The sequence below is a fragment of the Haliaeetus albicilla genome, chromosome 18 (genome assembly GCF_947461875.1).
Source record: "Haliaeetus albicilla chromosome 18, bHalAlb1.1, whole genome shotgun sequence".
In the NCBI taxonomy this organism is placed as follows: Eukaryota; Metazoa; Chordata; class Aves; order Accipitriformes; family Accipitridae; genus Haliaeetus; species Haliaeetus albicilla.
In genome coordinates this window covers 4,856,908-4,881,892 of record NC_091500.1, presented here as the reverse complement: position 1 = coordinate 4,881,892, position 24,985 = coordinate 4,856,908, and the positions used below count along the sequence as shown (strand labels likewise).

Genomic DNA, 24,985 nt, shown 5'->3' with positions numbered 1-24,985 from the left:
CCCACTTCTTCCATCTACCTGTTAGGGGGTGGGGAGAGGCAAGGATAATGCCTGGTCCACAAATGCACACATTCCTGTTTATTCTTACACACACCCGTGTGCATCCTATGGGTACACGAACACACCTAGACAACCCCGCTTCTCTTCTCAGGCAGTGATGTGCACAGACATACACATACATTTACGTCTCTGTGTACTTCCCCTTATACACACACACTCCAACATACCTAACCACACCTGCACACCGAGGGAGATGTACTTATTTATATGGGATACTCACGGAGGGATTTTAATGGGCTACCTAAGCTTATGGAAAAATAGGTAATTCCCCATTACATGCACACAAAGTAAACATGATATAATGTAGCTAATCTCCAAGGATTCCTGTGTTTAAAGAAGAAATAGAAGTCAGGATAAAATGCTGAAGACTTCAGCTACAAAAGCTGTCAACTGGTACAGCTTCCACACTTCTTTCTCTGCCGCACTTCAGTAGGTTGGAGTACAAAGCTTCTGTAGGCAGCTCCTGGATCATTCAGTACTTTCTTTCGTGCCTGCTGTGGGCAATAAGTGTCGGACTGAAGATGGGCACCTAGAAGAGCACAGGTCTTGATCCTACACAGATGCTTCCCTGGGCTTAAATCAGACAGGTTCTGATTGTGCTTGGGGAATGATGAGTACTGCCAGACCCAGAGGCTGAGCTGAGACCATATTCCTTTTCCATCTACTGTAGAGAAGTTGAGGTCAGATCCAGCTTCTGACCCAGACTTCTAACTCTACTCATCTACATGTAGGTGCCTTGGCTCCAGGCAGGTGTATATCTTCTGCTATAGTCTCTAGGGATCTCATCTGTATAGCCTGTGAAATCTGCATTACAATTAAGCAGGCCTAACATAGACATCTACATCAGTGTGACTTGAATTTCTCCCTAAACTCCTTTGACTGAACAGTCTGGTCTAGATCTCCAGCTAAATGGGAGCTTAGCCAACCAGTACAAACTAGACACTTATATTGTAAATAGCTAAATGTAATGTAGGCCAAAAAAATCACTATTCCCATCCCCCAAATCTGGCAGCCTCCACAGCTAGGTCATCTGAACCCCTCCTACCGCTATTTGTCTTCCTGAGATTAAATTTCACAGAAGGCACTTAAGTCTGTCTCAGATGCCAGAGAAGGTGCGAGAATGCAATTAGCCATGTTTTCCAGGAGCATTAACTATTTTCTGAGTCAAGTTTTCAACACAGACTCTGACCGATCACTTGGTTCCTTTGTCTTTCTCTGAGGGATGAACCTCAGACTGAACCAACCTTGGTCACAGGAGATTTGCACCTGATCAGTTGGGGATGAGAGAAGAGGAAGAAATTCTTGGTACCCCAACACACAGAGAAAGTCCTTGTAACCCAGCAACAACATGCTCACTGCTGTCTGAGGCATAGCACAGCCTCCCACTGGTCACAAGCATAAATAGCTGCTTGTCATTTATACATCAGTCAGGAATCATTTCATAAAAAGATGTTGAAAGCATCTGCCTAACAAAGCACATGTCTAACACTAAGAATTCAAATATTCAAAGTACCTTGGCCTCCACATCCCTGACCATAGGCCCCCACTTAAGCTCAGATTTCCAAAAGAGCAGGTTGTCCTTATTTTTTACAGTGACAATTATCATGTATCTATACCTATAGCTAAAGAGGTCTGCAACTGTATGCAGAATTTGAACCTTCATACCATAGTCATTGTCAAATACTCTGATGACATCTATGATAGTCAGAGTCTAAAACTGGACTGTCTTAATAAGTGGCTGGTCCTGATTATACATATGAAGTTAATGTTATTTATGACCAAAATGCCCAAGAGCTGTTGGCGATCTACAAATAGGTCTTGCAGAGGAGACATAAATCTGAAGTAGTGACTCCATGCAGTCATCACAAATTTTATAACATGCTTTTTCAATAGTGAAATTTTCATTTTTATTTCTATCTGTATTCCAGAACTGTGGTCTTCCTCACAATAAATTCTCTGTCTTTGTGCTGTATAAATGTCTAGATTGGGATGGAGCCAAAATATTATGTTTGGCAAGGACAAGCCATAGCCTTTCACTGGAATCTCTGACAAGGTTTTGTGAATGGTTTTAGCATAAATATAGCATGGTTTTCAAGTGTTATCCAATATGAGCTGATTTTTGATCATGGTAAATTTCATACAGTTTCATACAGATTTAATATAACAAGAAGAGGTTCAGAAATTCTGCCTTGTAAACCATAATAAAGGCAGCAAAGAAACCAGAAGATGAAAAGTTGGTATTTTATACATATATGTATATGCTTATGCCATATGATGTCAGAAAGTCAAAGAGATTTTTTTATGACCAGAAAAATTCAGAGGAATCACACAGTTGTCTGTTATTAGAATAAATTCTAAGATAATGAAAGACTTTTTGAAGAGCTATAATATCTGATACCTACAGCAGAATCCAGCCTCTACTACCTTGGGGTAAAAGGGAGTTTTCTTTAGGAATAAATTACCCTACAGCTGGTAAGTGTAATGTGCTCCACTTGCTCATGATGTTACTTGCTCAACGTTAATAATTAAGACCAGGGTTCACAGACCGACACAGGTCAGATCAAAGCAGTGTTTCCCATTTCCTCTGTTTTAAATGTTCAAGCCCATATTTCTCTCTGAACCTTTTCCACTGAGTCCCGATTCATCAAGATCTGTAAACATGTGTCCAACCCAAGGTACAGGATAGTCCCCATGAAGGGATCAGAATCGCTGGGTTCACTCAGACTCCAAACTCAAAGCTCATATAAAGCATAAAACAGGGGAAATCTTCAAAGGAGTTGCAGTGAGCCTGAAAACTGCTGAGTTTTGCACAACTTTACCAGCTACGCAAAAACCAGAGGCTCTTCTACACCTCTGGTACAATCACGTTTATGCAGCTGCTCCCTGAGATGTCCATCTGACCTGAATACAGAAAACTCAATGCTGTATGAAGAATGTTTTCCCAGTATTGTTTGACCATGAACAGACAATTCTGTAGACCCTTACATTCATAGCAGCAACTATTGTGCACTACCTGAGCCAGGGTAATATTATGTATGCTTTATTCAAGGTTTCTCCCTTTTCAATACATTTTGGAGTATCTTACTGCAGAGAAGCTATATTGATATTAGTAAATAAAAGTAGTGCCAGGGCACAGGCATGTGTTGACTGCCTGTGCTGCTTTTTTGCAGAATTCCTGGGGTTTTTTAGCCTGGTCTAACTAGCACTGTCCCAAACTATTCCTGGGCAGAGTGGTGCATATATACCACTAATATCTATGTAGCTTGAGAATTCAGGGAAGAACCAGTCCTTATTACAGCCCAGTTAGGTACCTTACCTGTGCTATAAATAATGTACTGAGATTTAGAAAAGTCCAACCTTGTCAGAGCTGGATCACAAGCAACTGATCTCTTTGGTGAAGTGTTGGAGCAGCTCAGATTTCTAAGCATATACATGCGCGTGGGTTCAAGAAGAGATGGTGTGTTGTTAGGCCTACCCAAGCTGTCTTTCAGCTCTTCTTTGATTCCGTCATGATAAATGCAGAGGAGCAAGTGGAATAATCCTGCGGGTTGTATCTTGCCTGAAAGCCACCACTTGAGCTACTCTGTCCCCAGTTTCTGAAGACAGAATCAGCATTAAGCTACAGGGCAAACAAGAAAACCTTGGAAAAATCCATTTTCATTACTAAGTGATGAGACTTTTTGTCCAGATACATGACTGTCTCTTTGTTGTCCTCTAAAGGTTGATCTGTGTTAATGCATTTATGAGTCTACTACAGTAGAGAGCAAAGTCAGCACATCAGTACTAGAAAAGAACCCCAAAGTGCCTATAGCTTTAATGAGAGAAACCTACTTCTCTCACCCATTGTTTTCAAAATGGAGTAAGCATCAGGAAAGGAAGAGTGAGAGAGCAGGGAAGGAAGGAAGGAAGGAAGGGGAAAAAATATTTAGATAAACCTTAGTTTCTTTTAAAATGCCTTCTATTACTTATAATTCAGATGTTCTCCCAAAAACCCTCCAGAATCATGCGAGACTTTTTTGTACATGTGCATATGTCTCTGTATGCAAGAGGGAAAAGCTGGGGTTTTCATTTCTCCAGAAACTTAAACCATTTTCAAATCCCACTGATGTCAGTAAAGCTGAGATTTCATCTTTCTTTATTTTTTTCAGGACAGAAAGGTTATACAAATCTCCCTTTGGCATTGTAAGTTGATCGGTTTGGGATTCAGAGCAGGTAAAAGAGCCTAGTTTCATGCTCAGTGAAACTGAGAGACAGCTCTCAATTATCCAAGGTGTTGGGAGGAAAAATGGGGGTTGCAATAGTTAGAGAAAGCAAAAAGATGGATGTAAACAAAACAAATATATAAGGCTTTGAAAATAGTTCACTTTAGAAAAGCTTGAAAATGGTTAACCAGGGAAATCCTGACCTACAGCAGATGAAGACAAGCCTGCCTGGAGTCACAAGAGCTCTGAGACACACACTCAGAGACTATATGGTGCAGGTAGTTGTGATGGGAGATGGTTAAGCCTTGGATAACCCCCAACACCCATAATCCTGCCACTAACTCAGCAGAGCTGAATGGTGACATTGCAGGCCAACAAGTTCTTCTGCTGGATCTAGAACAATGTTAACCAGCAAAATCATCGAGCCCCATCCTTTTCCTGTTAATGGTGTGCAGGTAGATCTGAGGCATTTCAGTATGGGAGATGGTTGCAATTAATTTGCATATCACTCATCTCTCTAGTATTTTTGACCTTCCTAGACATTCAGTGCATCCAATCCTTTCCAGAGCAGAGAACCAGACCAGATGAACAAAACATTTTCAGTTGTATAGATCCCTGCTGTGAAGAAGGGAAATGTTTCTGTCACATTTCAGAGAAGGAATGCAGGGATAGGTGACTAAAGGCATCCCCTAGCTTCAGTTTAAGAACCTTAGGGTGATTCACCTGCCTGGTGAATCTAGGAACCTAGGGTCATTTTAGGTATAAAAGGACATTCTGTCTCACATTCAGCTGCCACTCCCTCAGTTCAAGGGTCTTTTGTGAGTCCTGCATCACATCTACCAACCTTATAACTACTCTAAATGTCCCATGGCATCTCTGGTGGCATGGGTGAACCTGCACATTCACTTTCTATCCCTCCTCTTGAAGGGAATTTTTTTCAGAGGAAAATTTAAGGCTGGACTGAGAATGAGAGTCCATGAGTATCGTTATCTAATGTAGAGTCTTCTGCATTAAACCAAAGCTGGAGTTCTGGATCTAGGATCCTACTTTATTCATTTCACACTTAAGTCTGTTGATGAAGTATCAAACCAGCCTTCAGTCTAAGGATCAGAATTTAGGATATCCCTCCAGCTGGACCAAATGTCCAAAACACTAACTTAGTATTTTTCTTGATTTTAGACCCTACCTCTCTTCTGTTCAGTGGAGGGAGCATGTATCTATTTCTCTCTTCCATTTTGCTGTCAAATCTGAGCTTTCCACAGATTCAGCCAGGACCCTGAAAGTCACACTGACATGTGTCTTCTTGTCTTTGCCTTTATAACCTGCCCTTGCATCAGAACAGCTTTGATTTTTTTTAATTTTTGGCAGAAGTCTTTTTTAGCTCCCCCAAATCTCATGAAAACTAGTTACCAGAAAACCCACAAAAAATTACCCACTTTCTGTGCTGGGAAGCCAAAAAACATGACACAAAAAACTTACAAAGAGAAGACTTGCTGAGATTATACTCAAGAGATCTGTGTCTGTTTCCTGGCTTACACATACAGACTCCCTGACCTCATTAGTCAGCCTCTTAGTCGCACTTTCTTCACTTGTAAAATTGGGTATAGACATATCTTCTACGTCTCCTTTTGGGACACTTGTATCTGTAAGAATCTGTAGTGTTTGGAAAGTTCAGATGTCCTATTAATGTCATCCATCATATAGGGAAAGCCGAATACCCACCGATTACAGAAGTTGGATTTGATCCTTTAACTTCAAGGTTACATTTCATCAAGATGCAAAATCACATCCAGATCATCTATTTTATATATAAAAGATAAAGACAGCAAAACAGCAAAGGGAAAACCACTTTCTTGCAAGTGACACTTCTTTCAGTGCAGAAACTTTATAAAAAGAGACAAAAAATAATAGGCTCAGAATACTAAAGCTAGATAATGAAAGCAATCAGCATCCTCACAGATTATTCTGTGTTTTGCCTAGCCATCCAGCTGATATGAAACACCCTTCCTGTGAAACTGTTTGAGACAAGAGTTTTGTCGTTTAGTTAGTCTCTGAGCCTGGAGCTGTCAGCCTCCTGCAAGTGCCTGGCATCACACTGACAAGGTGACACAAAAAGCGACAGGCAAGAAACCAGAGGCTCAGATTTTAGGAGCGGCGAGGAAGTGACATCCTTCTTTCTGAAGGGTAAAAGGGAGCAATGAAATGGGTTTTGAAGCTCAACATGTTTTTTAAATTGTAACAAAGAGCTGAGCCCAAAGCCTTACTGGTGGGTTGTTTTTACAGATGTGCTTACCCCGTTATATAGTGTTCTCTCTTTTTTATGCTTCTTTGCTTACCAGGAGGTAGAGCAGCAGCTGTCATAATTCCAGTCATCTTGATTAGCAGCAGCAGCCTTCTGTTTGGATGCACGGACTGGAAGGCGCCTGGCGTGCAATGAAGTTTGTGGTGAAACACCTCTAGTGCCCTCTAGAGTTCCCTCATTTCCATGATCTCCTTCAATCTGACTTTAGATTCAGGTAGCTGAGGGGGACAACACTGGTGCCTAGTGCTGAGGTACTAGAAATCAACAAATTTTCCTTTCTTTTTTTCTTTTTTTTTTTCCTTTCTTTTCCTTGGCTCTTTATTTACCAAAGGTATTAGAGTTCCTTCCAGGAAAAAGGAAAAAAAAAAAAAAATCCCAGGATTTTTCCCTCACTCCCTTTCCCAGGGATTCTCTCTTTGATCTTTCTGTAGCAAGGGTTCAATCACCTTCTCCTGCTCTGCTGATGACCAAAACCCTTTTGGAAGGGTGTGAATTTCTAATGTTGCCAATAATTTTTATCACGAGTGATATGATACCATATTCCCTTAAAGTCACCGTGTATGGAGTCAAGAGAACAGATGAGAATTTGTTTTCTTTTCTTTATCTTCTTTATTAACAAATAAGTTCCATGATTACCAAGGAAAAAGCAAATATGCATTCATCAAAGATGGAAAAAAGCTTGGTGGGCTTGATTTGTTTTTCAGTCCAGCACTTAAGATTTCTTAAAACATTTAAGGCACTCTCATGTCTCCCTAAAAAATGAAAGCCATCCCCTTATTTCCAAATTACTAGGTTACAGAGTTGCATTTTCCCTTGTCATCAGCATGTTTATAATGCTTACTTCTTGGTCTTTCCCATTTGAGAAGGGCAATGGGGCTTCTCAGCTACATTAGCTGCCTCACTGGAAAAAATCTATGTGTGGTAGCAAGTTGGATGAATCTCATTCATTTATCTGCCTTCCCACAGAGCAGAGATGTAACCATTAATTAAGTGAAAGGAGAAACTGGAGGAGCTGATGGCTGCGTGAGGGCCATGCTCACTCTTTTTCAAAAGTATCCAGTCATCTTGGATCTGTGGTCTCGCTGGTGTATTTGGCTCCGCAGGTAGTAATGGGCGGTGAGGCCACTTTTCATCCACAGTTAGCCAGAAGCTTCTACATCTTTTTCTCATTCAAAACCAGCAAGTCACAGCATTATCCAGTGTTTTATTTGGAGGATGTAATGTGCTGTGTTGGAAACATTTCTTGGCAAACACCCAAGGGCTCCTGTGAGCACCATGTGCACCACAGTGCAGTGGCTTAATCTTTGGTCTATAGCTTAGAAACACTCCATAGGCACGGTCCTGGATGTTTCAGATATGTTCCCTGGGCAATTCTCCTAGTGTGGAAAATCAGTCCCAAGGTCTAAAATATACAGAGCTGAAATAGAATATTTTGGAAATATGGGGCGTCAGCTCTAGCACTCTCTTTTTGCTTTCTTAATGGCAAAAGGAGGTCCATCAGCTTAGGATAACATGTCCTTAATACACTTGCTCAGTTATGAACAGAAAGCAAGCATGATGACCTAGTTTGCAAGGCAACTTTTGTATGTGCTGTTTGCCACTCTGATCCTATAAACTGCTTATCCCTGTAATATGGTCATCTTCCAATGCATACCTTGACTATCAGTCTAACTTATGTCACAGTTAGGACTACTGACCTTCTGAAGTAAAATTATCACAATTTAATTCTCTGGGCAAATTTCACAGGACAGACCTTGAAATCAACAGAAGTACCTCAAAGTCAATATAGGTACCTCTAACTTAGGTTACTTGTATCAGTGAAGAGATTAAAATCTTTTTCCATTTCCTTTACAGCCATCAAAAGTCTTATCAGATCTTAATATTTGTTGTCTACCGTGTGATGTTAAATTTGCATAATCATGAAATGGTTTTCACATTCAGAGTTCTGAGAAAGTCTGACCAATAAGTTCAAGCTTACTTTTTCTTCATTATTATTTTAAAGTATTTATTTATTTTAAAAGAGGGTGTAAACATTCAGTGCAGATGGCCTCTTCCCCCCCAGCGAGAGGGAATCTGTTTCTTTTTCTGCATGTCGGAGTTTCACCAGCCTGGGGTATGGAGGAGTCCTTGAGGTAGTTGCCAAACGAAAGTCCAAGCCTTCAGGCACACTTGGATCTTTTCACTTTTAAGTAAGGCCATCATTAAAACATGAGCAGACATAATTGCATCATAGCGCTGGGCAGAACTGCAGGCAGGTCTGGATGTCCTTAAGCATAAGGATTTAAAATATGTTGGCCTGATATTCATTGCCTTCTTTCTGCAGCTATCCATGCACAGTACCAAAATCAGAAACTTTAGCCTTGTCTTTTACAACAATAAAGTTAGTTTGTAGGAGTTGCAATGAGATGCACTACAAAGCTGAGAATACCCAGAAGACTCCATTATGAAACCACAATGTTTAATTTTAGGCTTTTAAACCCGAATGAAAGTATTATAATGAAAGCCACTAGTTTCATAGGTGTGGAGCATACCAAAAATGAACCAATTTCAGTGGGACCTCAGTTAGCTTGAAAAATCAGGCAACTAAATTTGACTTTCAGGAAACACATTTGAATGCTTTGCCATTAATCTTCTGTCTGTCATGTCTGATTTAAATGTAAAATCAGATTTTCTCCCCAACTTGAAACTTGCTTTCATGAGCAGAAGGAAATTATCCAACTTTCTTAGATTTTTCAAAGACTTTAACTTGCAGAGAAATAAAGTCCACCAAAATTAGAGCAAGGGGAATTACTGATAAAAATGTAAGATAAAGTACAAGATCTTACCTCTCAGCCTTTTTATGCTCATTACATAAAGTGAGGCTCAAAAAACACACCCGTACAGGAGCATGGCAAGGAGGGCTGGTCAGAATTTTTCGATAAAGTGATTTCTCTTAATAAGCTTTATGGGAAAATTAATAGGTTCTGCATATCCCCATCTATGGAGAAGTATATATTCATCAGGAACTGAAAGTAGAGTTGCCATGAAACTCTGCAGTTCTATTTCACCAAAAAAGGGTTGGCTTTTTTACAAGAAATACAATGCTATCTTGAAAAAAACTACTGTATTTGATGATTAGTGGTACATAAGAGGCTAAACTGTAAAGGAGATAGACTCCTAACTCACCCCACAAAATCCTTTTCCTATGAACAACAGTTTTCAGACCAGAAGTTTAAGATTCTGCTCAGGACAAAATACCCATATCTAGGTGTTTCAATATTAGCTGGACGTCTAAGCCTCCTGTGTAGTCAATGAAGACCTAGGACAAGATATGGTTGAGTAAACAGTAGCATGCAGCATCTTTTTAGAATGCTATTAGGCATGCCATCATCCACTGTTGCTTTAAAAGGGTACTGTTCTCCTGTAAGCCTTCTGCATTACCTGTTCACCCGACACAGATGTCTTGTTACCATAGGGCATCTCAAATAGCACCGAACACACATTTTTACTCAGCTTGATGGAGCCCTCAGTGTAGCCAGAAGAATGGTGCAGGTCACCATAAAGGAGACACATCCATTTCATGTGCTAAATCATTCTCCAGACTTCTCTGACTGTATGGAATAAAGCCTCAGGGCTCAATTCAGTTGCCTAAACATTGGCATCTAGTGCCATGTGAGGTACAAGAGAGTAACGTGCCTGGCGTCAAAACACCTAGAAGCAAGGTGGACCTAAGTCCTGGGTGATATCTAGCAAATCTGTGCAGATGTTTCAGATGTCATAGGACATCTCAAATCACTGTAGACTCTTATACGTAGGAAACTACATTAAGTACCCTTTGATGGTAGTGGAGTTTAGGCACTGTTGATGTATACATCTACAAGTCGACACCTACGCTTATGTCCCTTAATATCAGATTTTGTCCCATTCTGGTATTTTCTACAGTCTTGTTCAACATTTGAGAACATTAAAGTTTTTAACCTTGTTCTTAGCCCTACAGATCATTTCTGAGACAATCTTTGTAAGTTTTCACTGTTGTATTCCCACTTTACTCTTCAGGGTTTATTGAGCTATCAGATGAACACAGTACTATTCCTTTTGCTCAGGAGTAAAAAGGTTCAAGGAGAGCAGGCTGGAACATTTTTTTTCTATCCAATCCTTTGTTAAACTTACTATATGCATCTACCTGACATGAATGATTACAGATATTGCCAACTTTTAAAATAGACAAACTAGTTTCTTTTGCATGCAAGATCATAAATATTTTTAGTATGTCTTGGTATAGTCAGCTCCCCAAATCAAGACCCAGAAGATCACACAAGCAGTGTAAAATCATGAGATATTATAACTAGTAATGATATATTTGAATTTCCTTTTTCTTGCTTTCTGTTATTGTAAGCTCCGTCACATTTTCATTTCTCTGGCCTTATGAAGACTAGAAATGATGATAAAATGCACACAAAATCTTGAAATCACCTGACTCCTAAAAGGACTTGCAAGGGTTAAAAATACTCTTATCTATATGCTACTGCTGACCTTGTTTTTACTAATATTAAAAACATGACTTAGGATGACCATGATGATGATTATTTTTATTTTCCTGGTATGCCAGGCATTTCTAAAAAAAAAAAAATTAAAGCGAGGTATGTTTACCTCTTTTTAATGCTAAATTAAAAAGATCCAGATATTACTACAAGTCCAAACTTCAAGAGTCCAAACTCCAAGAGTCTAGTGGTATTATTAATTGATGTCTGCAAAATAGTCCTTGTAAATATTTAATTACCATTTTCCTCTCATTACTAACTGGGGATAAACATAAATTCCTGCTTTGAAAAGTGCCTGGAGACTGATGGATAAACATTCTAAAAGTGAGTTATTTGTTAATAGCCTTTGGGAGACCTTTTACAAAAGACTGGGCCACTCCCAATCTGAAAAGGAGAGATATTTCTAAACGGAGCTCTCATGTTGGTTAGGACTCCCATATGTTTGGTGTCTTTCCTAGGATACAGTCTTTCCTAGCAAACACGGTTCCAATGTCCAGCAGACAGAAAGATCCCCTAAGAGATATCTTGGAGCCTTTCTCATTGTTTAAACACTTCTGGATCTGCAGGTGGAAGCGAGGCTGGGTGCCCAAAACATCTCAAATGACTGTAGATACATGTGTAGATACATATGAAATGGTCCTCTAAACTGAGATGAGATTAACCCATTGTAGTTCTGGCTGGCAACTGCATTAATGCATCATTTCAGTAGCTGTTGAGGAATACCACTGAAATTCAGCAACTTTTTAGTGCAGAAAAACAACAGGAAAAATTCAGTGTTATCTTGAAAAAAACAGCTCATTTGGATGAAAGGTGCAACAGGGTAAATCTATACTAGTAAACTCAACACCACCAGGGCAATGTTATTGAAACTTGACTGTTTTTACTATTACTTGGTTAGGATGTTCTGTGAATTTAGCCCGGCTGAACTAGCCCTATGTGAAACATTTCCAGAGCATTGTTTGGGCATTAGCATTGGCCAGGGACTATTCCCAACATCCACCCGGTTGGATGGTCAGAGGGCTTAGCAGCATGGATATGGCCAAACCATGCCAACCGTGCGGAGGGTCAGAGATTGGACCCTTGGCATTGCTCGATTTCCTAGTATGGATGTGGTCATACATCCACGTAGAATAGCCAGGTCTTGTTCAAAAGTCTGATCTGGAAGAGTGAATAAACCACACAGAAGTGGTTTTATTGACCTGGGAAGGGGCAAGCCAAGCCTTCTGGGACTGGAAAAGTAGCAATGCTGGAGAGCCTAGGGCATGGATCCTCTCTTGGCCTCTCTGAAGTCAACAACACTGTGTCAATCTGCATCAGCCGAGGATCTGTCCCACGATGGTTCAGAATGGAGACTCCTACCAAAACCAACCTTTGAAGCTGTCTGTAGTCTGCTCTTCAGCTCTACTCTTTTCTTTTCTGTTTCTCCCATAGGTAATAAATAGTTTAGGGAGCAAGTCTTGAATTTCACCATAGCAAAATGAGTGTACTGTAAACTCTTCGATGTATGTGAGTGCATTTATATTTATGTGCATGTGTGTATTTCTTTTTCTGTCTCCTTCCCATTTGTAGTTTGATCACTCATGGTTTTGGAACTCCTGCAATATGTGCTGCCCTAAGCACTTTCCAAACTGTTCTCAGTGAAATGCTGAACTACTTGGAAAAGCACACATCGCACAAAAACGGAGGAGCGGCGGAATCCGGCCAAGGACACGCCAACTCGGAGAAAGCCCCCCTGCGGAAAACTTCAGAGGCTGCTGTGAAAGAGGGCAAAACAGAAAAGACAGACTAGCTACATCAAACAGAATCTATTTCAAGAGAGTCTTGCTGCTGATATTTTTTTTAAATATATATATCATTGAGGGCGATTTATCTCCAGTGGACCAAATCCAAAAAAAGGGGGAAAAAAGAAAAAAAAAGAAAAAAATCCAAAAAAAGAAAATAAAAAAGAGAAAGATTAAAACAGAGAGAAAGAGAGAGCGAGAGAGGAAAGTATTCAACCTTAAGAACAGCAGTGTACAGTAATTGTGTGATGAAATTGTCACTTTTTTAAAATTTAAGTTGCTCTAAACTACTTTTTCGTGCACGTAGTATTTGATTGTTCTGAATGATACACTAACACTGTTTTTTATAAGCACTTCTGGACTTGGCTGAGGTGGCACATGAAATTTGAAGCACTTTCTTCTCCGGCAGCAGAGTTAGGGCCAGTGCATCGGTTGTGGGACACGCAGTTCCCACATCCTGACTTTGCTTGCATGCTGGATAGATTGAAAGAAGGGCTTCCTCTGATCCATCGGAAATGCGTGATCTACTCACCATTGGGAAAACAATATGGAAACCTGGCAAAAGAGGAATTCTTGGGTCGTGGGACAAATGAACCGTTTGGTGTTTGGGGGCTGCTCATCCCCATGTGGGAACGTATAATAAAGCTGCACTGGAATGAGGCCAGAACCTGTTGGGAATCTGTCCCGACCATTCAAGCAGCAGCCATGGTGTCTCTTGTGAAAAGAGCATGGCAGACTAAAATGAAAAAAAAACCTTGATAGTTTCAATAAGAGCCCTGATCCCTCTGTGAACTTCAGATTAAATGACAGCACGGGCTTCTGTCCTCTACCTTCTCAGCCCCTGGTCCCACAACACTGCAGTCTGCCATACCTGGGTCTCTGTTCAACAGGATCAATGCAGGCAATTGGAGTCACCTTTTGTGTTGCCTTGATTTTATGATGCTTTTTTTTCTTCAACAGCTTGTTTCTGCAGCTTTATTGTCTTTAGCAATCCAGCTGAGGTGCAGAGGTCTAACAGAATCCACTCAGTTACCGAAAATAAAATAAAATAAAATAGAACCAAACTGACAAGTAAGACAGATTGGCTTGGTCCACAACAGCTAAGTGGTAATAACCTTGCTAATGTACTTTTGAAATATTACTTTACCACCTACCACACATCCTCTCACAGAAAACATTGGAGGCATAGTTTGAGCTCAAGCCTCTTTGAGTCAAGAGGTTTTTTCCAGCCACATTCTAACTTCTTCTTCAACAAGACTTTTATTCCATTCCTGTTCTTGTTTCTCTGACATCACTTTATTGAGAAAGTTAGGAAGGATTGGTATTACAGGGTGGGGTTATGCTGGCCATCTAAACTCCTTTTAAGATCATCAAAACCAGAATTTTTCTTCCAAGGGACAATTAATCTCTTTCTATGGTAGGAAATAATATAGTTGTCCATGTGTAAATGTTTAGAGCCATTTGAGACCTTTTAGGATATCTAGGACAGCCACAGAGTTTTGACAGATATGACATGAAACCTATAGCAGAACTGGACTCACCTGGAGGAGGAGCTGGAGGATCCCAGAAGACAGCACTAGATAACTATGGGTGGTCACTTGACTTGCACACCGAGTTCCTAGGACAGGTAGAAGGGATCATCTGGAAGTGCCTGTCATTCTCCACAGATAATACTTGGAATGTAACAGTGGCATTTTGCATTGTACATGGCTACAACTGGATTAACCACCCTCCTCTCCCTATAATCAGTGGCGAGGAAAAGGCACTTGTAGTATGCAGTTTATCTCACCTCAAAGTAACGATGAATCATGCCCTGAAAGTGTGTACTTTTCTCAACTAGGTGTAAAGGAAGCCAAGAATAGAAGCGCTCATACACATGTGTCTACATCACAGCTTTCTAGAACTAGTTAGCATGCATTATATCTTGGATGACCAGCTTTAGACTAAACCTGGGGACTATGACAAATATCTGCTGGCATTTACAGCCATGATGTAGGGAGTCAAACTGAACTAACAAGATCAGCCTTGCCTTCTAAATGTATGGAAGGAAATAGAGCTCTTATGGTGTGATGCTCTTCCTCTTGAGGTCAGTAAGGACACTGTCATCATCGTGAGAAAACATGCTAGGAAATAATGAGTCCCTATTTCCTTGCATAAGGAAATCTAAAAAAGAAAAAATAAAATCCTATGATTTTGCCCAGATTTGTCCTTGCTCACAGTAGGTATATAACTTAGATACCTACTTTAGTGCTATTTAGGCACCCTTTATGCATTGAGGGAAATAGATGGATCTCCATGGACTCCACCTCCTTAACACACTGAGATCAGCTAAGTGCCTAACAGAACTTAAACTTTACTGAATGAATTTTTCACTCCAGCGCCTCTGGAGAAGTGTTAAAAACAAATGAATGATCCTCTGAGATGTCTTCAACAGAAACATTGTGGAACTGTTCTAGAACATGAAATACTTGAGTGTGAAAGTAGGTAACTATGATTAAAAGTGAAAAGGAAGCTCATTCTGCTTTTTCTATTGCCCAAACTGAGGAAGATAAAAGGAGGGAGGGAGGGGGGAATTAAAAGTTTGACTATGTCAGACATGCAGATTTGCCACATGAAAAGGTACTGTAAAGCAATTTAATTGTGGTCCTCTCCTTCAAGATGTGGATAAATTTAAATCAGGTTTTGGTGGAGGGAATAAAGAGAAGAAAAAAGTTTTTTAAATCCTTCTCAATTTTCTTCAATGAAATATCAGCCTTCTGTAGAAGGGGGAATGACTGGCTGGGTAGATTTTTCTGTGAAACTGTTGAGAAAGCAGCATTTTGTTACAATCAAATTCAAATGTTTGATACTGGAAATAATATGTATACAGCATTTTTTGAAATATTTACCTATTCAGGATATGGTCCAAGGTCCCAACAATAATTTATTTAAAGACTTGCATCTTTTGTTGTTACATAATCACCACGAGCCTCTGCTCTGCAGGCAACAAATTATTTTTGACCTGATTTTTGACCTTTGATCTATTAATATTAATAAACCTGAGCACTCTTGAAGCCCCAGAACTTCCAGCTTTTGACTGAATAACCACTACATATTTTTGGTAAGGTTCAATACAGATCTAATTCAACCTGATGAAACTGCTATATAATCTTACCATTAAGAGGCTACCTGCATTTACATCTCAAACTTTCTGGTTTTTCCTGTAGTATATTAGCACATTTTAAAAGCAAAATTCTTTTTAAAAAGTAGCTGCAAGTTTGCTGATGTTCACAGGCTCTCTGTTTTTTATTTTTCATTGTACTCAATAATTTTATTGAGAGAAAAAAATAATTATTACTGATTTTTCTGCTGAACTAGCTATCAGAGGAGTTTGGTGTCAAAATGCCTTTGGTTTTTGAAATTGGAACTTTCAGTGTGGTTTTAAGCAATGAATTCACTGATGTTCCTGTTAAAATCTCAGCCTAAGATCTCATCCACTGGTACCTGCACAATGTTTCCATGATGTCTTTTTTTTATTATTTTCTTAGTCCTTGTCTCTATGGAAATGTTGCCATCTCAAAACACATTCATTAATTAGATCAGCTGGAAGGAAGGGCATGGTTCAAAGTTAGTGAGTGTTCACTGGTAACAAATTCAAGTATATTTGTACCTTTTTGACTTTGAATTTAATTTGATCTGAAAAAAAGTTCTTCCTTTGAGAGATCATGGAATTGTTTATTGCATTCAGGTCAAAAACATCAAAGGAGTACAGAAAATTGTCCAAACTTCCATGGCCAGGGCAATGAATCATTATGATTTTTGAAACCCTGAAAACAGATTCACAGCTCAAGTGCTGTCTGAGTATTTGGATCCTGTTGTACTTCAGCCCATTGCTGAGCTTTGTCTGCATTACAACTTTCCCACCACCAATCTCAAAACATTTTAAGTCCCTGATCTTACTTCTTATACTAAGCCCTGAAACATTTGATTCGCAAAGACCAGCTGTTGATACTTTGATTTATTAGCAAATTACTCATGAAGTAAACAGACTAACCACATGCCTTTCTTTCTAGAGCAAGGTGTTACTCACTGTGATACAAACAGCTCATGTGTTGACTAAGCTTAGAAGGTAAGTCTCTGGCAGAACTAGGAGTGACAATCTCTCCTCCAACCTCTGCCCTAAGATTTGGATCTCTGTTCACGCAGTCCTCCATTAGTATCAGTCCATGGCAGAGATGTGTAGTAAAGGGAGAGTTTTATGCAGATGATGAGAACTGGAACAGCATTTGTATGGCCTGTAAAGGGGAGTGAACCACAGACAAGCAGTGATGACCCTGCCACCTACAACTGAAGACTGTCAAGAATTTTGTCCTTCATGCTGCCATCTTAAACCCTAACTCCTTCTAGGTGTCATTCTGTTGCCTTGGAGAACTGGCACAAGGGGTGAATTTGGACCTTTAATTTACTTCTTTTTTAAAGATAAACTCCAACATTCATTGGGAAAAGACTTCAGCTCTCCAAATCAACAAGGAATCTGCTCTTTGAAGCTTCTCTTTAACTTTTCCTAGAAACAACAAAATCTGCTATGAAGCAGGCACAATGTATAGTCCTTCCAAATCCTGGACCTCTGTGTAAATATTCCCCCAGCTCATCTCTTCCTTTGAACGTGACTCAGTGGCACAGCTGCGGCTCACAATTTTGCAGCAAGGCTGAAGAAGGGCTGCTTTATTGTCCTAAGAGCCAATTTCTCTAACTGCTTTTTTTTGTTTGTTTGTTTCCTAATACCAACAAGCAGTTTTGGTCTGAGATATCTTAGGTATCCAAAAGGGCTGCTGATGAATTCCAAGGTCATTTGCCTTTCGTTTATCCTTTGGAGAGATAGTTCTGCTGCTCTAATTCTTTACTTTTAAGGACAAGAAAAAACAGCATTAATAGAAGACACAAGCCTGCAACACAAGGAAGAATCAATAAACATAATTATACAGGAACTGTACTTATACAAATATCCTCTGCCTCTGCCTTCATTACAGGTTCAACAAGACTTCAAGTACAGCTGTGTGGGTAATGGGGGAGGAAGATAAAGTAATTTTCCTTTGCCAGGTGAAAGTCATTTGGAGAGGTCTGATCTTTTTTTATCGCTATTCTTTACTTTTCTTTATTTTGTACAATTACTTCTGTTCTGTACAGCAGCTGTTGTGATTGTATTTAAATGTGAGTGCGCACTTGGTCACCAACAAACAATGTCCTACTTATTGGTTTGGGGTTTTAGTTTTGTTTGGTTTTTTTTCCTTCCACTTAATTTAACTTAATTTATAATTCAGTGGTGAAAAACATAATCTTTTATATTTCTATTTCCTATACAAGCTACCTGTTTTACATGAGTCTATGAAGATAATGGCCACATTTGATCAAACATTTCACGGCAATAAAATCTATGTTGATTTAACCCTGATTTGTCTGGTGCTTGAAAATAATTTCCATCTCTGGATAAATAGTCAAACCTGGCTAGGAACCGGACCTATGACATTACAGGACCTAGAACTTCCATCCAATAGATCAGACATACAAAGCAGAGGAACAACAATAATGCTATTCCCATATTACAACAAGGAAATAAGTTTATACAGAGATTAAAGGTGGGATTTATCCCACCTAGTTGTAGCTATATTAAATAGTTATCTCATCTAGAATCTGTTAACCAGATTTAATGTTTGTTGCAACAAGAGAAAGATATAATGCAAGGCAATTTATGCTGTCCTAAAGCAGGAATCCAAACTAGTTGGGATTATTTACATTAAATTAGTTTCTCTCAGTTGACCACAGCAGAAAAGTGGTTGGAATCCTAGTCCCTATCCATTGACAACAGACACAACCTAGAAAACTTGCTAACCCTGGATACTTAACATTTAGATGACCAGACTACATTGAGATGTATGTCCTCAGAAGTGCCTTGCTGATGATTGCATAGAAAGGCTGTGACAATACTGGCAATCAAATCCACATCTCCACAGTCTCAAATTAATTCTTTAATCTTCTCTCTGAAAGCTTACGACAGTTCATTTCCAACTCCTACTTCAGCCAAGGGTGTGGGTTCACTGCCAACACTCCTGCTCTGGAATTTGATCCCAGTGTTGTGGCACAAGATTTGACTCTTCCCAGGCAGAAACAACAAGAGTCAAAAAGAAGGCTTTAGATGCAAATAGCGTCCTCTTTCAGGTATGACTTGAAGAAACTCCAGCTTAGATGTTTAGCCAAACTTTCCAAAACAAATGGATCTGAAAAGTTTTACTGAAAAAAAAAAAAAAAAATCCAAAAATATGTGGTTTTTTAAAGCTATTTCCTAGACATGCTGAGTTTCAAAACTGTTTGGGAACCTGATGACAACCCTTCTTTCTGTGTTGTTTCAGTGCTTGCAGAAATGGCTTTATGAGTAGTTCTAGACAATGACACACCAAGGGCAAAGCTGCAATGGCAGAAACTTCAGAAGGATTCCAGGCGAAAAAGGAAATGGTTTGGAAGGCAGTTCCCTCATGTTTAAACTTGGTTTATCCAACCCACACCTCTGTTCCCTAACAAATGAACTCTCAATAATTAATATTACCCCTCTAATCTTCTGGGAAATATGATTTCCCAGGTGCTATAGTGAATTCCTCTGATCAGTTCTGTATGTGCTCTTCTCCAAAGTCAGAGGAAACACAACTGTGACAAATTCATCAGTATTTTAAATACAGTCATGTGAGAGGTTGCCTCTCCTATCTCTCTTCACTTTGGTGTGTAAATTTTCTACTCACTCCATTAAAACAGAAAGAAGACAAACCCACCGAGATTTGCAGAAGTGCAGTGCCCAAATACATGTCAATGTGCACAAGTAGCCTCTAATTTGTAGACACTGCAACATACAAGAAGATGAAAAGGAAAAAGTAATAGGAAAAATATCCATCTCTATCAGATTTTATATGCAAACTGCATATAAAGAGCTTGGGCAAATTTGCATTCAAAGTAATTGACCGGGCAAAAAAAGGACCAAATCTGTAAAATGCTGAGTGTCCTGAAGCCCCAGAATTAGCAGAACCAATGAAGTATGTATGGTAATATTTGTCCACATGTTCAACAAAAAAACTCCCACTTATGTTAGAGAGGCTGGGTGTTCACTTATATTTTGCTGGAAAATCCAGTTTAGTTTCTAGGTAGGCACTAAAAGAAAAATCTAACAAAATGTCTAGCCTCTTAAGTGCTGTTTAGGTTCACCTTCCTGTAGAAAAGACATGAACAAGAAATCAATGGGAACTCCAAGCCTTAATGGAAAGGGCATTATGCTCTGGGCACAGTTTATGTTGGTTATTTTAATGGAAAGATATTTGAATTAGTGGTATATAAATGCAGCTTCTGAAGCAACTCAAAATGTCAAGCTTTTGGAGAAAGGTTTACTTGGATTACACCACAGCGAGGTACAGAGTTCTGCTCATTCGGGATCTAGCGTACTAGGCAGAGCCACACAAAGACAATCAAGACACCGTTCACTGTCATTTCATACCAAGAGACATACTGGAGGCATGAATCAATCACCCACATATAAGCATCAAGTGACATTTTAGACAGCCCTGTCTATCCTGCCTGGCTTCCCACTGCTTCTCCAGAAGGATCAAGGTCTCGCAGCTTCACTGTATCTGTCAGTCCTTTGTGTATATCTTGGATACTCAAGGAAACCTGAAATAGTACCGGGCATCACCTTTCAGCAAGCATACGTGTACGGTACGCTCTACACATACAGTCTACGCTCACAGTAGCACCCCTTCGATTCAGTGGCCCACACCTGGGCATCTGCTGCCATCTCAGCAGCCCAGGAGTATTCTGCTTGGTGTCCATCTGCCACTCCAGAAGAGAACGGGCTTCCCGCAGATCCCTGTGGATCCATCTTAGCAATGTATATAAATACCTGATGGGGGGAGTAAACAAGACAGAACCAGACTCTGCTCGCTAGTGTTCAGTGACAGTACAAGAGGTGATGAGCACTAATTGGAATACAAGAAACTCCACTGAAACATAAGAAAAAGTTTTTTACTGTGTTTTTATTTGAACTCTGGATGAGGTTGCCCAGAGAGGTTGTGGAGTCTCCATCCTTGAAGATACTCAGAGGCTGGCAAGACATGGCCCTGAGCAACGTGCTAAAGATGGCGTGCTTTGAGTAGGGCAGGTGGACTAAATGATCTTGAGGCTCCCTTTCCTACCTCAGCTAGTCTGTGATTCTGTGAACCCTTTGGGCTCAGTTCAGTTGACCACACACAGGCCCCAACAACTTTTGGAATAAATAAGGTATCCTGCCTGGTCTGTATGCACTTTAGCAGAAAGGATGTACGTCACATTTTCCAGCCTCATTCTTATTCCTTAGATACTCTAGTCCATAAATGCACGAAACTGTGAAAAGTGCAGCTGCCTTGCGTTTAGTTACGTCTTGGTACCTGTACCAACACAAGCCAATGTACTGGTGGCACATGCACAAAGAGCTTCATCACCCTATGAAACTCAACTTCTCCATCTAAAGCCTTGGGACTGGACATGTAATGGCAAGAGGATGAGTCCCATTACTGTTATCACCTAGAGCTATCTAATTTTCACATTTTTTATTATTATTTATTAATTAATGCATTTAACACAAATATTAATGAACCACTCTGGGCCATCATTATGGCCAGCTAAATTAAGGAGTTATCAAAGCACTGAGCCTTTACCAATTAATATACACTGTGAAGCCAGTAATAAAACTACACAGAAAATTAGGAATGGTCAGTAAAGAGCATATTAGTGGGATTGGATGCACTGTGAATAAACTGCTGGAAGTATGCCAAGATATTATCGCTTTATTTGTCAAACTTAGATCTGGGAAATAAGTGGGAAAACTTTCCCTTGAAAATTGCCTATGTTATGAAAATAAGAATGAAAGACAAACAAACAACCCTTTATTCACCAGAAAAAAACATTGCACAATAAACTAGGGAAAGATGTATCAGGGAAACAGCTTAAAAAGCAAAATAATGATTTTGATTCAGATTGAAAGGGATTAGGATGAAGTTTCTCTCCCTTTACTCCTGTCAATTGAAACTGAAAGTAGAAATGCTGTGTGACAAAACCACTTTTGAAAACTGCATCAGAAGAATATAATGCTTGTAGTGGCACCAAGTGTTCTGAGTAAGCAAAAAAATCTTTCTGCCTTCCTAATGAGCCAGTAGCAGAAGAAGGTGCTGTGGGTCCAGTCTTGTCATTTTGGAACAGAATGAAGAGCAAGATATGACTGACCTTAGCCCACTTTTCATTGTTACCACAGCATCAGTTTTTAACTCCCTTTAATCTGCCTTCCACTGAGCCCTTAAACAAAACCAGAGCTTTGCATGGGTCCCTAGTTTTAGTCTTAGAAGCCAGGTATCTATTTAGACTGGTTGTTTAGAGCATCTCCATTGATGCAGAGAAACCTAACTTCACTAAAGTTTTTGGTAGAAAACTTTAAGTAGAAAGAAACTTTTAAGTAGAAAGAAAAATAAACCAACAAACACTAAGCTCACCTCCAGTTAAAATTAAATGAGAGAAACTTTTCACGATTAGTTCAGCTCAGAATTGAATTGGTGCCCTTGAAGAAAGAGTTGTAGCAACCTAGTCAGTCCTGTCCTCCAGTTTTACAGGTTCAATTCATCCAACAGACTGGACAATGTTTTCAATTGCAGTTCGTTAGCTGGTATTACAGCTGGAACTCTGCTCCAGATTCTTGACTGTTATTAACCTGCTTTGCTAGACTCAAGGTTGTTGTCTTGAGAAAAAAAGAATCAGACCACCTCAAAAACAGTTGTTGCATAGACACATGCAAGAATCTGCACATGAAGAATATTCTTCGTGACAACCAACAAGCTCATAGCAAAACTACACCAGTGGGAAACGAAGTAATCACAGATGAAGCTCTGAATTATTTTTTTGGTTGGTTGGGGTTTTTTTCATTAGTGCTGCTAAACAGTGCTTGGACTGATCTCTGGTCCTGAGGCCAAGTGTCATGGTCTGGCCATACCTGTGCAATTAAACTTTGGCTACGAACTGTACAGGGAATTGTCCCTAGCCTGTGCTGAAAAGGCATTTCCACCGACTAACCAAGGGAATGATGGCTTCCCTGTTATGCAGCTTCTTCTGCAAGACACACAGGCAGCAGGACCACATGATCTAGATGCTCTTTCAGCTATTTCAAGCAACAAAAACAGTATTTGGGGCAGTGAATATATTTCAGTTTGTATTTATTGGTACATATGTTTGCAGCTCTATGCACATTTCCTTATTAATCGCTTGCCAATCAATTAGCTGCATTCTATTCAGTACTCATTCAATTAGGATAGTAGGAGATGGATTTTGACTATCCAATCTCAGCTGCTATTAGTATCTTCTGGGTAGCCCCTGTCAGAAGTCTGTGATCTCAGCTTTCATAAGTAGCTTCTTGCCACTTATCCGCTCCTTTAGAGTAGTTGATTATGTTTCATTACATAAAATGTTCCTATCAGTCACTTCTGACACATAGATAATCTTAAACTTTGCGCAAAGTGCAGCAAAGACAGCCTGCCCTGAGGAAGATCATTAAAGACTTTCCATAAAATATCTGCACATAATTTAGATCAGACAAATCTACCACTGCAACTATCAAACAAGACCATATGGTAAGAGGGACAAATATGAAGCCAAAGCCAGAAGAAGCCAATGACCCATTAGCTTTTGAAGTAACCTACACATATCTTTTTTATTTTATAATGTTAAAGTGTTAGAGAATCATGATGTGGATCTCCTGTAGGCCCTGTATTATCTCTGTCAGCCCCATATTTCAGGGATACTTGCCAGGATTAGAGGAAACCTCAATGGGGTGGACATACTCAGGCTCCAAGGTGTTCATGTGAAAGGCTGCATCTACTGTAGCTGCTGAATGACCCCAAGATCTAGATAAAAGAGTAGACACAACTCATAGACAAAGTAAACATGTATATTATTCAAGTGATGATGATGATTGTCAGGCAAGTTGATCTGTTTAACAAACTAATCTAAATAACAACAACAACAACAATAATAATAATAGTAATAACAAGAAGACTACAGCCAATGTGTTTGTATTCCAAAATACTAAAGATTTCTTCTAATTTTAGTTGCACTCCAATAATATTTGGGATGAGAAACAAAAGTGTGATTCACTGAATAATATTTGAAGATTATTATATAAAGTGTGTTTATTATTTACAATGGGGAGCAATGGGCTTTCTTTTATCTCCCTTAAATGCCAGTTCAAAGGGAACCTCCTAGTTTCTTGCTTTCACCTGGTTACAGAATACCCCAAAAGAGAGACAATTCCTTTTATTTTCCAAAATCACACTACATCCTTGACTTCCAGTACTCAGTACCTTGGGGCTATCCTAATGACCCTATTCAGCCTTTACATGAGTCAATAACAAAATCCCCATGGACTTCAATAGGACCAGGATTAATTCCAGACAATTCTGTTTATTAGCAATATTTTTGCCCCTTATTCTGTAGGATTTCTTCTTGTACTCCTCACAAATGTGAAGTTGGCAGAGTGATAGAGTGTGACTTTTTCCCTTCAAAATGGTGGTTGCATCCAGACTGCACAATAGGAAAGGTCTCTGACACGTGCTACCCTTTTTTCCCCCTTGCTTGGGAGACTGCTCGTTAGTCCAAGCCAAAACTTTGCCAGGAGCTGTTCTAGCATTCTAAGAGTATGGGAGATTGGTAGCGATTGCAGGGCAGTGCTCAAGCTGTTTAGTGTTTTGCTATTCCTTCATAATTCCCCAAAATTCCCATTCTCAAAAACTACAGCAAAACTGGATTCTCTTCAGCCCCTGAAACCCAAATGACTGTTCCCAAACACCTCCTGTCCCCCCAAAAACCTGTCCTACAACCACACTCTATGTCCACTACATGGCTGAGCAGCATTCCACCGGCTTCTAGGAGGAAGACCATGATTCACAAGAGTCTGTATATACTTACTGACCTACAAATTTCGATTTGTATTGCTTGTACATTTTAGATGTGTATGTTATCCAAGAGTTTTCATGAGGGTTTTTTTTTTGTATTTCAGTTTCTACTCTGCAGAGAATGAATAAGATCAGT

General features: G+C 39.6%; 1 protein-coding gene across 2 annotated transcripts in view; it reads left to right on the top strand.

Moving 5' to 3' along the window:
* Positions 1 to 18,296, top strand: part of TFAP2D (transcription factor AP-2 delta) — a 54,325-nt gene extending 36,029 nt beyond the window's left edge. For both annotated transcript variants that reach the window (XM_069805590.1, XM_069805589.1), the window contains one exon: positions 12,654 to 18,296. In XM_069805590.1, coding sequence (XP_069661691.1) covers positions 12,654 to 12,873 — 220 coding nt within the window. In that variant the 3' untranslated portion in view covers positions 12,874 to 18,296. The remainder of the gene's footprint in view (positions 1 to 12,653) is intronic.
* Positions 18,297 to 24,985: the final 6,689 nt, after the last annotated feature.